At 41.2% G+C, this 16,728-nt stretch overlaps 1 protein-coding gene across 1 annotated transcript; it reads right to left on the reverse strand.

Annotated features, from left to right (window-relative positions):
- Window positions 1-476: 476 nt before the first annotated feature.
- Window positions 477-16,541, reverse strand: WRAP73 (WD repeat containing, antisense to TP73; the record flags this gene model as incomplete). The annotated part of the gene is made up of 11 exons (XM_010168117.2): window positions 477-948; window positions 1,878-2,069; window positions 2,846-2,971; window positions 3,952-4,057; window positions 5,206-5,283; window positions 5,375-5,509; window positions 5,994-6,080; window positions 6,947-7,050; window positions 7,928-8,000; window positions 15,511-15,627; window positions 16,210-16,541. Coding segments are annotated over 11 exons (1,460 nt in total), but the record flags the coding sequence as incomplete, so codon positions are not given.
- Between the last annotated feature and the right edge of the window lie 187 nt (window positions 16,542-16,728).

A 16,728-nucleotide genomic window follows, 5' to 3' on the forward strand; every position in this document is an offset into this window, starting at 1 on the left:
AGGAGAGTCCACCTCCTCTTTCCCGTCTGACCCATCCACTCCAGGTTTGGCACTAGATAGTTGGGTCAAAAGCTCTGATTTCAGTTGCCTGTATTATATCACTGTAAATTATCAGTTATGATCCTTCTTGTAAAGATTCAGTCTAAAATCTATGGTAGACCAGGCACAATTACTGTCACCTGCTGACATCTTGGTCTGGAAAAGCAAAATTATTACAGATGACAATTTGCTTTCTGAACAAAGACCTTGTTTTGCTTTATCAGTAATGGATTTGCTAGAAAGTGTCTTACTAATGTATCTACTTCTGCTACAATATTTAACTCTGACACACCAGCAAAATCCCTTGTCTTACAAGACCAGATCTAAGCTGTACACTGTTGTGTGTGAAGAACTGTTTCCTTGTGCTGGAATAAATAGCTACATGATCACATCACTGGTGAGACAGAAACAGAGTAGAATGGAGAATTGCAGGTCTATAGTTAGAGTCATACCAAGTTTGTAACTATCAAAATATTTATTGGAAGTTATAAAATTTAAATAATAGCTATACATTATATACACACAGCTACAATTGTAGAAAATAAGGTTTCATAGTTGACAGTTCAAGAGAAAGTTCAGCTACATCAATACTAAAGTTTTCTTGAAATAAAGACTTCATCCTCTACCCTTTAGTTGCTACATCACTTAATTCAGATGCAATCACAGTACTTTACACATGGAGTTTGGGTACATTCCTTCAAATAAATAATTTATAAATACAAAAACTTCGCTTGGGCAGAGTTTGACCCCTTTCCCCATTCCTCCTCAAACTTGTGAGCATTTGTAATGCAAATGATTGTTATTTTACCTCTTCTCTTTCTAAGTAACACACACAAAAGTTGTCCTTGCTCAGAAGCACCACGGAGTCTCCGCTAGAATGCCAGGAGAGAGACACGATCTGGAAGTCACCTGCAGGAACAGATCAGAGTTTGTCAGCAGGAGGCAGTCCATCCTCTTCCTCCAGCGACCTTTTCCTAGAGTAAGTCACACACATTGTAGAAAATACCCTCCCCACCTTGGAAGCCTTAACAGGGTGTTTGATTTTGCTACTGCTGCAGCAGAGCCCATCTGCTCTGCACTACAGCAGTGCAGATAAGCTGCATTACTGACTTCCCCAAACCCACAGTTACTTTGGACCCCATCATTCAAGCACAGATTTTATAGATTTGATGTTTTAATGCAAACAGATGCCACAAGATTGTTCACCAGTGCAGAGCTGCACACCCTGATGATAGTGCCACTCCTTGCACGGAGAAGAAAAAGTTGGATCTTTGCAATTTCTTTTCTGCTTGATATGCAGAAAGGTGTTGATGTGATCTAGCTAATGACCTTCGATCACCTACTGCCAGCCACAAAACATCTCACCACACAGGCTGACTTACAGTGCAGGTTCACATATGTTCTGCTATCTCTGCAACAGATTTAAGATGCACGTTTTTCCCCTTTAGTGTTTTGTGGTAGTTTAGCTGTTTTCAGCAGAGCCAAACACATTACAGGTGTTTCAGAGTCTTTATTTCAACACTTGGCATTCTGCACAACTACAGTTCCTATGTAAATAAACTGATATGAATATAAATCTTGAGAAAGAATTCAACATACCATATGATTAAAACAACAATTAAATCACTGTTAGCCCCTGTGCTCTGTCCTTGATGTATTTTATCACGTTTGCTATGTTTCATTATGAACTCCTCTTTTTTGAAGACAGAAATCCCCATTTTAAAAGAGCTCTGAGAACACATCAGAGCCATTACATGATAATGCTCTGACCAATTTATAAATATTTTATAAATGAGAAGCTGATGTTGGCTTGTGGAGGTTACTGCAGGCAGCCTTACCTTCCACTGGAACCTGCACCGACACACAGCCAGCTGGGGACCACAAGTAGACTTTGCTGTTTCCTGTGCACACAGCAAGTCGAGGTTGTCGCGGATCCCACTGGAAACACTGGATCGTGCACAGCTGCTCCAAGACTACAAACAGTTTCAGCTTTTGAATGTCCCAGATCCAGACAGCGTTAGGAATGTTATCTGTCAGAAAAGGAAGATGTAATCAGGTAAATACCTGAAAGATAAACAGATCACACTTCTTTTCTTTAAAGAAATGGGCATTAATTGAGATCTACCATGACACAAACCATCTAGGTCCACCGCAGGTTTAACACCGCTAGAGTTTTGCCTAAGTGGTACCTTCAGCTTTGCCTGGGAAATATTGCAAAAGGGATAAGAGAAGTGACTTTGTCTTCCAGTTATTCACTGTCTGTTATCAAATTATTCACAATTATCCTGCTGTTGATGGGTTTTGCCTCTAAACCACGGCTTTTGCATCCAGATATCATCAGCCCTTCAGGGCCGTTGAAGGGAACGATTCAACGTTAATTCCCTGACTTTCACTATTTGAGGTAACCAAAAGCCCCCCTACTCCAGGTTGTGAAGAATTCTGCCTTTCAAGAGACAGTTGCTGTAAATAGAGGAGGAAGGACCTGTGTGTTCCATTTTCTAATCCAATGAGTTCACATACATTTGAAGAAATACAAAAAGCAGAGTTTTCATTAAACACAAAGCCAAGAATTAATGCACTGCTAAACTGTTCTGGCAGCTCACAAATCTTTACGTGTGCCAGAAGACTGCTGAATTTCCCCTGTAGTTTTGAGTTTGCACAATGGAGAGCCACTTTAGAACAGAGCCATGAGTCCTCCCATAGCACAAAATAACCGACCAATTATCGTTATTGGGTTTTTTACGAAAACACACCACATACAACGTTGAGTAGGTTTCCCCTTTAATATAGGGCAGTAGGAACTTACCATTTTTGGTTGCCAGGAAACAGTTATCTGGACTGAATGCCAACATCCCAATTCCCATTTTGGGATTTGCCCTGTCAGCAACTGGTTTGATATACTGTAAAGAAACTGGCACCTGGGAAATGTCATCTGGAATTTGAAATAAAAGCACTTTAAGCAAGCCTGAATGGGCAAAATATTTAAATTCTAACAGTTAAAACCCCCCCCATTCTCTGAAGTGATAGGGCTGTATTTTACTCCAAGATGTTCCAAACAAAAACTTCAATTGTTTTAAGGTACTGCATCTTCATATGAACAGCCCTTCTACAAAAAAAGAAAGGCTGGAAATCCAGGCAAGTCTGAGATTAAACTATGAAAAAAAGGAAAGATCAAATTTTCCTGCTACCTTTTAACTAGTATTTCAAACAAACACCAATGCAAAACAAAGGTGATTTACAGGACCACAAACAATGAGACAGTTAAATAAAAAAAGCAACTAATCATAGATTGCCATCTCTGTGATATTTCAAAGCCTGTTGTCTGGAGGCAAATTTAAAGCATTGCTACAACTACAGCTTCTTAGTCAAAAAGTCTTTCAAGCTCTGCTTTTTTACATAACCTCATGCCTAAGGGATTAATTACTATCCTAAAACAGCAAGACTAACACCTTCTGATTTATTTTTTTTTTTTAATTATTGGAACTGCCACACACTATGATAAGATTCTTAATTGCAATAGTCCATCCAATTCCAGCAATTATCTGCAACAGTTAAACTAAGTCATGAAGTAACATTGCATAGATTGAAAAAATCAGAAAAAATCCACACAAGGTTAAGACAGCTTTTGCAAGCAACTCCAAGCCTGAGATCTGGCTGCTATTTCTACACCCAAGCAATTCCAGTTCTTTTCTACAATATCCCACCAGGTCGGACCTGCCTTCAAGCCACCAAGCAGGCAGCATCCCCTCTAGCTGACTGCCCTGGGAGCTCTTCAGTTAACTTGGGATCTCAAGCAGAGCACCCAGAGGATCCATTCCAATATCGAAGAGGCAGAGTTCACCTCTTTTATTATTTATAGAAAGACTTGACGTGGCAAACTCAAGTGTCTCATTTTAGTAAACTTTGGCTTACATTTACTTTGTGTGCTGAAGAGAGAACTAGCCAATGCTCTTGTTGGAGGGAAAGAAAGTCTCTCTGTTTCAACAGATGGGGATTTCTCCACTTCTTTATACACAATCTACAAAGAAACAAGTGAGAGTTCTACAGAAAGGCCCTGGAGAATTTGAACATGGGCTATTACCAGATCATCCCCATCCCACTAACTCATTTTGAAGTGTATTAACTCTCAGCATCCCTTAGTTCATCAAGGAAAGGGCTTCAGCAGGCAAATACTGATTCCAGCATTCTCAGTGAATGATTTGCTATTTGGAACCATGTTCAAGAAAACACTCCTGTGACAAACAAACCTTGAAGTCTATGAAGAATGAGTTTGCCAGAGTACATCTCATTCATTATTCCTGAGAGCTAAATCTGGCAGCACAATAAATCATCTTCATTGCAATGGGAACATAGATTTCATTTTTGCAACACAGAATTCTTAATCCTATACTATCATAAATCAATGCAAAGTGCAACAGTGCAGAAGGAAATAGCAAAAATATTTTAATAATTTGCCTACAATGTATTATTCCCAAACACAAACACCAGGATAAAATGCACCAACTGCAATTCCTGTCTGTGTAGCAGAGATTAACAGAGCTATTTCCAGTTGTTTTCTATTTCATATTTTACATATTTTACTAACAGGAAGTAAAGGCATTTTTCAGTTGTGAGAAGTTCTGCTGAGGTGCATGTAAAGGACCACAGCTTGCTTCTGGTTAAGAGGCATCAGAGTCACGTGAATATTGCAGAGTTACAGTCTACACATGTAAACTCTTACAGGATATCTGTCCAGACACTGCCTCTACAGTCGCATGCAGCACTACTACCCTGTGGGTTCTTTTTACCCTGACAGATGAGAAAAGCTTGTGATTTTTGGAACAAAAGCCACAGCTCTCTGCCTCTTGCCAGCTACCCAGAATCTGTTGGGCTTTGCACACACACGTACGCAAGGATAAAAATAAATGATGACAGATGTTTACAGGAAACACTCTTTAGGTGAGCTGCAGGAGCTTGTACACAGAAGATGTAAATCTGATCATAACCCAGTTCCATCATGGTTTAAAGTTGTGAATTGTATAAAGTTGAGACAAATCTCTCCTGTTAAGTTTCCTATCACTTGCATACCCAAATCTGTAATGCAATCGCCATATACATGAAAATACACTGGCATATGACAGAATTCCTCTGAGAACCTGTCAGTGCTAAAGCTGGATCCATACTTACCGTCTTGGTGTTAGCAATGGTTGCTGGGTGCTCAAACTCGGTGATTTTCTTCCAAGTTACATGGTTCAAGATACGCACCTAATTCAAGAAAGCATGGCAAGAGGAACTATTATGACAAAGTTCTGCAAAAGCTTTAGATAAAAAGAGAGAAAATAAACCTATTTCTTACCTTTTCATCATAGCTGCCAATTGCCAAAAATTGACTGCTGGCACTCCAGGCGATTGATTTTATGCCTAGTGACCATTCATAAGCCCGAAAAGTTGACAGCAGTCTGCCATCAAGGGAGTACAGCAATATTTTATACTGAAAAAAAAAAGGAAAAGATTAATTCTAAAGACTAACAAGATTGTTAAAAGCCATAGACAGATAAAAGAATTCCTTCCAAACTCTCCCTGCTTAAAATGCAGCAAGTTAAATACAAAGGGACACGGTCTCTTACCTGTGATGTGAGACAAGATGCTCTAGGCTTCCAGTTTGGCTCTTTCAGCACTCAGAACACATCCACCCCGTTCCCAGGAGCACAAACACCTCACTGGGCCTGAACAATGGCCCATCCAGCCCAACACTTCAACAACATCAGCAGCAGATGCTATTATGGAACACTCTCATGCTCCTTCAGCATCTGTTAGCCATCTGATCAGGGAAATTACAATCTACTCGAAGCAGGAAGGACAGCAATTTATATATTCCTTGCTAACTTTTTAGATGAGTACTTTAACTAACACTAGTTCTTTTAGTTACTGCTCTATACATGGCTAAAACCTAAAAATCTGCTTTTTCCTCATACCTCCAGACATGTATCCCACGCTGCCAGAACACAGCCATTAGGAGCCCACTCGATCCCAAACAGATCTTGTGTTTCAGTATCAAAATGCTGCCCCCAAAAGAGAAAAAACAAAACAATTTGAAATATACTAACAAAGAATGTTGCATCTGACCTAACACAGTCTTCAGTTTTATCTTTTCAAGTGCTACCACAAATGCAAGAGAGCATTTTGTATGCTAGTGTAGAAACAGAAGCATTTTCTTTCACAATAGTAGCTGCATTCACTGTTTCTTTCGTTTCCCTTTACAGAAAAGGCAAAAAGTTGCCCATGCCTTAAAATGAACAGCATTTCATAAGAAAATAAAAGTACTTACACTGAATCAGCCAAGAAATCTAGCTAGCCTAATTCCTTGCCTCAGAAAGACTGGTACAGGATCCTTAGGTAAGAGCTTCAGAACATGACAAGCATTTCATGGTATATCCCAAATTTTGCTGACAGCTTCTAATGAGACTCAGAATTCCTGAGCCAGAGATGACACTATGTATCGACTAGATCTTAATAGGTTTTAATTTCTCAGATCTACCTGGTCCTCTAAAACATGCTAGTGTGTATCTTCACAGACTATTCTCATTGTTAAACAGAAAATATTTCTATTATTCATTCCAAATGATCACTTTATCAAGCATTTGATACTTCATTATTAATGTAGCATAGTTTATTGTAAATAGGCTCATGCAAGAATTAAAAGGCAGAACTTTTGCATCCATCAGAAATTCTTTATGCACTTATAGTACATATTGGCCTCCTGAAGAACATACTGCCACAGAAGTATGTCTGCAGGCCAAGGAAGGAGCCAGGTGCCGGACAGAAAATGCACTGGCAAGTCTAAAACCCAAGTGACCGAGTCGAAAGCAGCGTGCAACACATCCTTGTAGTCTCTGCAGAAGCAGTGGAAGGCAAGGACACATCTTACCCTCAGCAGCTGCCAGTCACTGCATACAAAGATGCTAATGAAGTCCTTGCAGTCACGTCTTTCGGCTACTGCCATATAGCGGCCGTCCTTAGTGAAAGCTATCCCTGCCAATGAGACAAAGCTCATTAAAAAAAAAGAGAGAGAGAAAACAAGACAGAATGGCTGATGATTCTTCAATTAAAAGCAGTTGCTCTCAATTCAAAGGAGAAGTAAAAAGAGAAGGAAAAATATCTTCACAGAAGATCACATTAATCAAGGCAATGCACGCACAGTTTTACTGACTTGCCTGTGTTGGCAACTCAAACTCTAAATGTTCTATTTCACAGCTATCGCATGCTTCAAAAGAACACGTTTGATTACTGACAGGCAGTTGTTTTATAAACCCCACAGATTTCAAATAACTAGTTCATTTAGTCTAGCTAAACGGATTAGTTATGCAACCATTGGTACTCCACCCGCTTCCAGGCACTGGTCCCCATCCACTCTTCTTTTATATGTAAGACATAATTGTCTTTGTCATATATGGACTACTACTATATCCAAGCCTGAGGCAGGAAACTGCTAACCACAGCCATGTGGCCTGACAGCCCTGACATGAGCTTCCCTTTCAAATCTTTTCATGTATAAAAGATGACAAAAGCCACTTTGGATTAGTGTTTTTCATCACCAATGCATCCAGCTTAATTTAATGGCTTACAGGACCCTTCAGAGGCAAACACAACAGGAAGCTGCGTATCTGAACAGGCTCATAGATCAGATGGAATCCTTCCTTCACTGTGAGAACATCTTGGTGCATCACAGCAGGTGGCACACGGGCACCGATCTCAGAGTCCGGCATCCCTGAGATAACCCCGCAGCACAGAGGGTGCCAGAGCCTGCTCAGAAATACGTGTCTCATCATTACACACCAAATTCATTTTCCCCTTTCTGCCATATTAAAATATATATATATCATTCCTGTGTTAGATTTGTGACACTCACCCTGCTGACAAGCTTTGGGATATTTGATGTAAGACACAGATTTCGTGCACAAGGACCACACGGTTATCCGCAGCTGTCGCAAAGAGAAAGGGACAAGTATTTATTTCTGTAGATCACAAAAATTAAGTAAATAGAAACCCACAAACCTAATTCAAGTACACAACGCAGATCAATATTCCTTCTGTGGTTGATTAACTGTGCAGCTATTTTATACAGCTCAATCACAAAGCCCTTGGAAGTAACTGTGAGGAATTATCTCCTTCACTTAGCAAGGTTACTTATTCCAAATTAACATTGCAGGCACACTGAACACTCTAGAGGGGTCTGAGACATAGAATATCAACACAGAAAAGCTCTTCATTAACCTTAGTTACTGACATTAGTTACACATTGCCAGTGTGTTCCACATGGACACTTTTCAGTTGGAAAACCACAGTTTCATCACAGAATCTGGAAGCAAGAAGTTTCTTGTATTTATGGATGGATGAGAAGTTACAGCTGTTTAAGAACACGTTATCTCTTGTGAAAAGGCTACTAAGTATGAGAATTTAGCTGTATTTTTAAACTTTTAGACACACTCAGCCTTGACAGCTAATCTGCATTTGGCTCTTCCCTCCTCAGCCACCCACAAGAACACAACATTATGTAATTACTGAAAGAATTAGAAAAGAACCCAAATATGCTACACAAAGCAGGGCATTAAACATCTCGTTTGGGGTATTTCTGGAGGCTTGTGCATCCATAAAATACAAAAATTGCAGAGAAGGCAGTCAGCTGCAAAACAAGCTTCTCCACAGCTCCTCAAGGTCACAGCCTGCATTCTGAAAGCTCTGTGTTGCCATCTGCAGATTATTCAATTAAAAACAAATACTTACTCTCCCTTAGCAACGGCAGCCACACCAGACACATGTGCATTAATCAGTATGTCATGTGAACCTTTGCATTTATATCTGGAATCTTTCCAGTGGCATTTTTTGTGTGTGTTTTGCTACATTTTATTGCACCAAGGTAAGAGATTGTAGAAGAGATGCAGGTAAATATTTTTACAATAAAGCACCACACTCACTACCTTTCCCAGAACAACTGAACAACAAGATTAGTTCTGATTCATTATGTAATTAAAACTCCAGCACTGTCTACCATCTCCTCATCCTCCTCCATGAGGTGCAGACCATCAGCATCACCAGCAGTTTTGGGAAGAAGTTCATGCTACGCTTTTTTGCATATTTGCCCTCAACATACATTTCCCTTCTCTGAAGCAATTGGTACCATTTGATGGTGACAAAGGACTCCAAGGTAGCATCCTACTTATCTTTTCTACTTGGCAATGCTACAGACTGTGTAGCAGAACATTCTACAGACATTGCAGCAGAACTTGGAGGGGTTTTTCATTGCTGGCATTATCATTTTTGCTAGAAAGCACGATTCAAGTAATTGACATGGTGTTCAAAACAAGCTTCAGAATCCTAATAAATGTTGCCTCCCTCCAGAGATACGTGGAGTCCCAAAGCAAGACAGCAGCATTAGCTGTTCTCCCTACTGCTTCTAATGTACAAAAACTGGTGAGATCTGAAGAGACAACACAGAAATATCCTTTTAAATTTATTTATTACAGGAAAGAGCACTATCAGCTCGTATTTCAGACTGTTTCTATCCAAAATTTAAAAAGGAATTGGACACTAATGCAGTGTTTATTATTCTCTTCCTTTATTTTACAGATATGAAATTAGCACTAGACATCTATAGTACCATGGTTAAGTTTAGCAGGTCCCCTAGATGAACAACATTAATCAAGTTTTATCACAGCAACTGCTCACTTCCGGACATACCGGTTAAGTTTAGCAGGTCCCCTAGATGAACATTAATCAAGTTTTATCACAGCAACTGCTCACTTCCGGACATACAAAAATACAGCATTGTTAGTCTGCTCCTCATGCAAGATTTACTTTAAAAATACCAACACAATGCCTACTCACATTCTTCTACAGCAACTGCAACAGTGATACTCTGCTTGCTCCTGTTCCTTGCAGTGTTACAGGCACTTGCTGCTGCTCCTCCCTCGACCAAAACACGCAGCGTACACAACACACATTCTACAGCCACTTAATACAAGCTTAGCAGCTGCAAGCTTTGAATGTTGAGGTCTGGATCATAATTTTTCCTGACAAAGGCAGCCAAGTTTACATTTGTGCTACTGCTTGGCCTCGCAATCGACTCACCTGGCCTGCTGTGTGTCAAAGGCACTTCTGTCCTGGACCACATTGGTTGGCTCAGAGCCTCAGAACAAGGCAAAACCCTTCTGCTCACATCAAGCTCAAGTACCTCGGAACAGGAAAATCTCTGGAGGTGAGAAACAGCACATGGCATGCAGAGCTCTTACCGGCACCTCTGCCTTGCCTGAGACTCCAGCACAGAGGAGAAAAGGCCAGTACACCTGGGTTTTGAAACTCTTTCTGCATCCATCTCCACTTCCTCGGTGGGTGCAGAGCTCTGCTGTTCAGACAGAACTTCTCTAGAAGGGTCAAGTGCTGTAACCCCCCCAGAGATGACACTGATAAGTTTCCCTGTTCATTCTTGTCACATTGCGCTTCACTGCTGATCACTCACTTCACCAAAACCAAAAGTGTCAGTTACATCCACCACTGATGTTGTTGCAGTGGTGCTGTGTTGCCCCACACACCTCCCCAACGGTATAAATTGCAATAATGCCACTGCAGTACTGGGGAGAGAGAACAGAACCACCACCACACACCCACAGGCCATTTACACCCAGGCTACAGAGAGCCCCACTAAAATACACCCTCAAAACCAAAGACTTGTCATTATACCGGATGCCTGCAACACTTTGACAACCACAGCACTTCAGACTTGATCTAAATCAATCACAACTTGATCTAAATCAGTACTACATACAGGGCTACAGCTCGATATATCCCCACTAGATAAAGAGGAGGGGGGCAAGGAACTACTAGCTCCCCTCTCTATTCAGCTTCAGGATCTCTCTCCTGAAAAGGCTGCAGGCCAGTAAGGGCCACACTCAACTGGCAGTCGACGACCACGTATGTGCTCTGTTGTAACTTCATTGCAGCCCTTGCCCAAGTCACACAGCACGTAGCCTGAAGGTTTTGGACTAGTGCTGGAAACATGTAAAAGCAAAGCATTTTGATTCCTGAAATTAGGATCCTTCTCAGTTGCTCCATTTGTGCACACTTGAGCATTTTTATAAACAGAGAAAGTTACACTGTGTGCTTCACGTATGGACTTCACACTCACCTTATATGGATTAACAATATATTTACAATTAAATTTTGACAAAAAGGAATTATTCCACAATCTTGCCCGAGCTGACAACGTAAACTAGCCCGAGAAAGATTATTTCACAACTAGGAGAGATGATTACAAGAGACAAACAAAATTCAGAGGGTACAAAAAAAAAAAAACCCAAAAAACCAACCACTTCACAAATAGCAACAAATTGCATTGCTCTTATTTGCTTTTCCCAGACTTTGTGAGGAAGGGACAGTTGCTTTTACAGGAAGATAAAATTCACAGGGTACAAAAAAAACCCCAAAAAAACAAACACTTCAAAAATAGCAACAAATTGCATTGCTCTTTGCTTTTCTCAGACTTCGTGAGGAAGGGACAGTTGCTTTTACAGGAAGAGAATAGATCATGGTCAATTAAGCCTGCAGCAAGCACTTCACTGATCATTTTGGGGCTACTTTCTCTTTAGCATACAGGACTCGATTAAGAGGAGTTGTCAAACTCAAATCCTAATGATAATGGTGTCTGCAAAGTTTTCAGCTGTTGTTTTGCAGTGGAAAAACAAACCAAAAGCAGAAGCATTTTTAAAATAGCCCCAAAACAGCTGAGAAATAAAAGGTATTTAGATGGTAACGTGATAAACAGTCTCCAGTGCTGGGTTCAGGACTACGTCCTAACGTTGACAGCTATAGGCAGGTGGGAGACTGGTGATTTTCACTAGATAAAAACACACTTTTAAACAACCTTACATCTCAAATGACTGTCAACTTTTGTCCCAGACTTGACTGGGTCACAAGGCCCCCTTGCATAGCAGTGTCTGTCAGCACCGGATTTCAGAAGATTATTCAGAGCACATTCCTGGACAGAAAGCATTTTTCAACCAACGTGGCCGTTTACAGTTACCAAGGATTAGCTCCAATACACACAGAAACACAGACTTCCCTTCCCCTGCTGCTGCAATTGGAAAGATACTCACTCCTCAATGCTTCAGTAGCTAGTGGGGAACCAGAGAAAGTACAATGTATGTCGCTTATAAGTATGGCTCTTAAAAGAAACACTCAAAAACAACACGCTGATCTTCAAACTATCACAAAACATGAGAGTCGTGAGGAAGAGGAGGATTTGCTTTCTCTGTATCTTTTACCTGCAGCTCTTGTTTAAGCTCTACACGTGGCTATGAATTCAGGTGGAATGCCGGCACTGTAAGAGGACAGACACGACAAACTGATAATGTGGAATCTTCCAGCCATCAGCTTTCTGTGTCACACACCACAGCAGGCAGAGCTGCCTCACACTGGGGATTTCAGCACCCACACAAAATGAGTAACAAACCATAGCTATGGGACAACAAGCTGCTCTCCCATCCACTGCATGGATCAGTGTAACTAACATGGTGTTCCAGCTTCTTCAGATGTCAGACAGACTTTGCAAAGCAGGCTTCCAGAAGGTGTTTCCCCAAGTAATTTATATTTGCTCTTGATTAATCAAATGAGAAAGATGTACCTTCATTTTTTTCCCCCAAAACCCCCGTTTTTCCTAACAGAACTGTACTCTAGCTTGGTATAAACAACAAAGTGATGAAAGCTGCAACTATTCTGACCACTTCTCATGTGGAGCTGTAAGATATAAGTAGACAATAAAAAATAAAGAAATAAAAGCCTTCCAAGTTTGGAAGCACCTTTGAATACATCCAGCTGCCCAGTAAAAGTAATTTTTGCCTGGCAAAACCTAGCAAGTCTGTGTCACACCCTGCAGTTTGCCAGTCTGCACAGCAGTGCTGACAGTCCCCAGAAGAAGAAAATCCTCCAATCCAGCAAAGCAAGAGTGTAAGGAACAAGCCTACATCTTTTCTACATCTCAGCAGAATTTCCACCCTAGATGCTGACAGAATGACCCCTCCACACACAGCACTTTAGCTAACAAACAGCACAAAGTGTTGGGGCAAGTCACTAGGTATTGCACACACTTTGTAATTAAGCACAGTAAATTCCTCTGCCAGTAACAGATTGTGAATAACAACCCACTCTCAAGTGAAAGGCCAGAGTCTCTATACACTGCCTCCAGTAAGGCTGTACCCTTTTAGCTGTCTTGCACATCATGCTGGTTTTTACAGTAACTGTGTAAAGATTTAGACAGGTTCCCGTGCTATTCAATGTTATTTACATTGTGTAACAACTCTGGCACTCAAAAACCTGCCTATTGTTACAGACTCATCTCCAATAAAATGACTGCACTTGCAGAGTTATGTTAAGTGCACGTAGAGCATCACTGCCCACCTCAAAACACTGAGCAGAGTCAAAGTGGATTTTGGAAATGAGTGTCAGAACTCTGCTGCACTCATCCCGAGTTAGGAACTGCACACCAGTCACATCAAAAAAAAACCTACTACATTATTCACTATAACACTGACCACAAAAAGAACCTGACTGCAAGTTAGCTGATGAATAATTTTTCTGAGGCACTAATAAGTATGGCTTGATAGAAATAAATTGGTACAACCATATCCTTAAAATAAAAAGATCTAGGAATAAGAAAGTTATTTGTGAGCTTACAGTGGAGCTCACATGTTGACCTGAAGAATTACAAGCATGAGTAATTAGTTGGTGCTGTTTGAAAGTGTCAGGCTACCAAAGCCAAGCTGTGCCCATTGCCAGGGAGCCCCTAAGCCCTCCAAGCAATCGCTGAATTCGATAATGTACATAATATACCAATATTAAGTATCCTGACAGTTTCTGTCTTGAGCTCCACTCATGTCTGTCCCACCAGACTATGGATTTAGCAGAGAGAGAGTAAACACAACTCAGACACCGGCATAACCCAGGCAGCTGTCTGACAAAAGCTAATTTAGCAACCTGTTTACAGCTGGAAAGAAAACTTATCCCAACACAGATGCCAACTTGGCAAAGGCTTAATGAAATCCTCTAAGGTCAAACCAAGTTCTGTTGGGAGGTAATAAATACTTGCTAGTCCACCCCCACAAGCACGTGCCATGAGATACTCACTTGTAGCACACAGCACCAGCCTTCAGTTTGAGTCCCTGACTACACCACTTCTGCCTGACACGCAGCCACGTCTCTTCCGACTTCAGATTGATACTCTGGACTCATCTTTTAAATTTTAATCGCCATAAGGGTGATTAATTCCTGGGAAAACTAAGACCCAAATTCATCCTTCCTTGTAACCCACTATCTAAAGGGGTAGAGGAATGGAAAGAAACTGCTTTATAACCACTCTGCCCCAATCAGCACTAAAAATCCTTGCCAGAGGATTCCACCATGTGTGCATCAAGAACTGCTCAAGAGCTGTATGTAAGTTTCTCCACAGGTTCCCTCGGGAGCATCAGCATTTGCACTAGCTCCAGGCCACACAGACAGGTGACAAAGCCCCCATCTATATTTCACTGATATTGGGATTTGCATGAAAAAAGGAAAAATCTTACAGTGCAACATTTGAATTGAGTGCCAGTGAGGGTTGTGACACAATAATAACCCACCATATAAAATCCATCTACAGTTTGGAAAAGAGGAAGTACAGCAAAGAGAAAACACAGCTTGTGTGTAGTTCTTGGTTATTTTCTGGCCATTCATCATTGTACTGAATAACATGAATCATCTGCTCCAATCCAAAGACTATAAAGGTGTGAGTCAGTTCCACATGCCTTCAACAAGCCCAGTGTCCAGCATCCACAAACTGATTTGGATTCTACCTTAGCATGGATTCCAGAATATGGCTCTTAATCAATAGGCACTTACAGGTGTTTTAATTTTGCAAGTGGTTCTACCAACAGCAGTTTGGTTCCTACATATAAAACCAAACAATTACAAAAGTATTTCCAGGATCTGGATCTAAATCTCATCTTATGGGTCAATAAGCCAAAGATGTTATTTTTTAATTCCATAGCCACTCCTAAATGTTTATGGTTTGGCAGGTTTTTTGCTAGAAACCCTGAGCTACAAACGACACATTTGATTTCTAAACTTGCTTCAATAAATGGCAGTTATCCCTACACTTTTCTCAAACACATAATTCTACTTCAAAAGCCAAGTGTCCATTTTCTATCTTATGATTCTATGATTCTATCTTTATGATTTTCTATCTATGATTCTGTGATCTTACCATAAGAAAGAGGATAAAACGTTAACAAAATAACTAACACCTAAACTGGAGTTAACCCAGATTACATATATGAATACAGGAGAGCTATATCCACGTTCTTTACCACCCCCACCACCCCTTTAAAAGCTTTAGGTTATTTTAGGAGGCAAAGGGCAGACAGTAACATCTGATACCGTCGAGAGTCATCGTGACTTCACACTTACATGGAACTCGGTTGTATTGAGGATGTGACGACCATCCGGACTCCAGCATGAAGCCACCAACCCTGCCGACCCCTCGTCTATCTTACAGTGCCAGTCTGGCTGCTCCAGGGACCAGACCTGGGGCAGAGAGGAAACCAAACAGACAGCACATCAGACCAACAGCTTGTCAAACAGCTGAGAAAAGGCTCCTGCATCGCACACCAGAGAGGTCAGGGAACCTCTGAGAGCCCATGGCCATGAAGGACTGGCGCTGGATCCCACTACCCAGGTAAGCCCCACGCTTCTGTGTGTCAATAGAAACTGTAAAATAAGGTGTTTCCTTTTTTTATTTTCTGTGACAAATATTCTGAACATCCAACACTTTTAAAAAACATGTTTAGCCCATTTAACAAGTTTGCATGTATTTATTTTAAGATAATCTCCAGCTTTGATTTGTTTTGACAAATATTTTTATTCTAAATTTGCTTTTTTTTTCGAACTAAGATGTTTGTTTTAAAAATACCAGCATGCTGGGTTATCCTCACACCATGTGCTATCAACAACAGTATCAGTTACTCTGGTAAAAGCACTGAAGTAGGGCTTGCTGTTGTGAAGCTCTCTCTCATACCACACATGAATCCCCAGCAGGAAACATATCCCAGCCTGCAGGAAACATATCCCAGCCTGCAGGAAACACATCCCAGCCTGCTCTGTCCTTACCTGAACAACCCCACGCTTGTACATGGCGCATAAAACAAACAGGGAGTCAGACGACCACTCTATGTACTGGATCTGATCCAGGCAAGTGTACAGCTGGCGAATCTGGAGGGTGTTCACGTCCCGAACCACCAAACGGTACTGCACACACGAAGCCTGAACGAGAACAAAGCCAGAGCTGAGCTGGAGCACAGACCTCGGGCTGGGAAACCGCGATTTTTCACTGCGCCGTGAGGAAACTCTGCGCTGCTGCTGCCGCCGTCCCCGCGCGCTGCGGGCACAGCGAGGAGCTGCAGTGGCAGAAGGGCTCGAGGTGCGCTGGGCTCCACTGCAGACTGCCGCCAAAACAGTTAAACCGGGGAGGAAATGGGGTTAAAAGAGATAAAAGGAGCGTTGTTCGTCCTGGCGCTGCTGGTCAATCCCACTCGAAACAAAATTACTCTTTCTCTCATGACTATTATTTTTTTTAATTAACCTTAAGCAGGTCTCCTGATAATTGTTGTAATTATAGAGAACCTTGTT

The sequence above is a fragment of the Antrostomus carolinensis genome, unplaced genomic scaffold, assembly GCF_000700745.2.
Source record: "Antrostomus carolinensis isolate BGI_N321 unplaced genomic scaffold, ASM70074v2 scaffold4360, whole genome shotgun sequence".
NCBI lineage: Eukaryota > Metazoa > Chordata > Aves > Caprimulgiformes > Caprimulgidae > Antrostomus > Antrostomus carolinensis.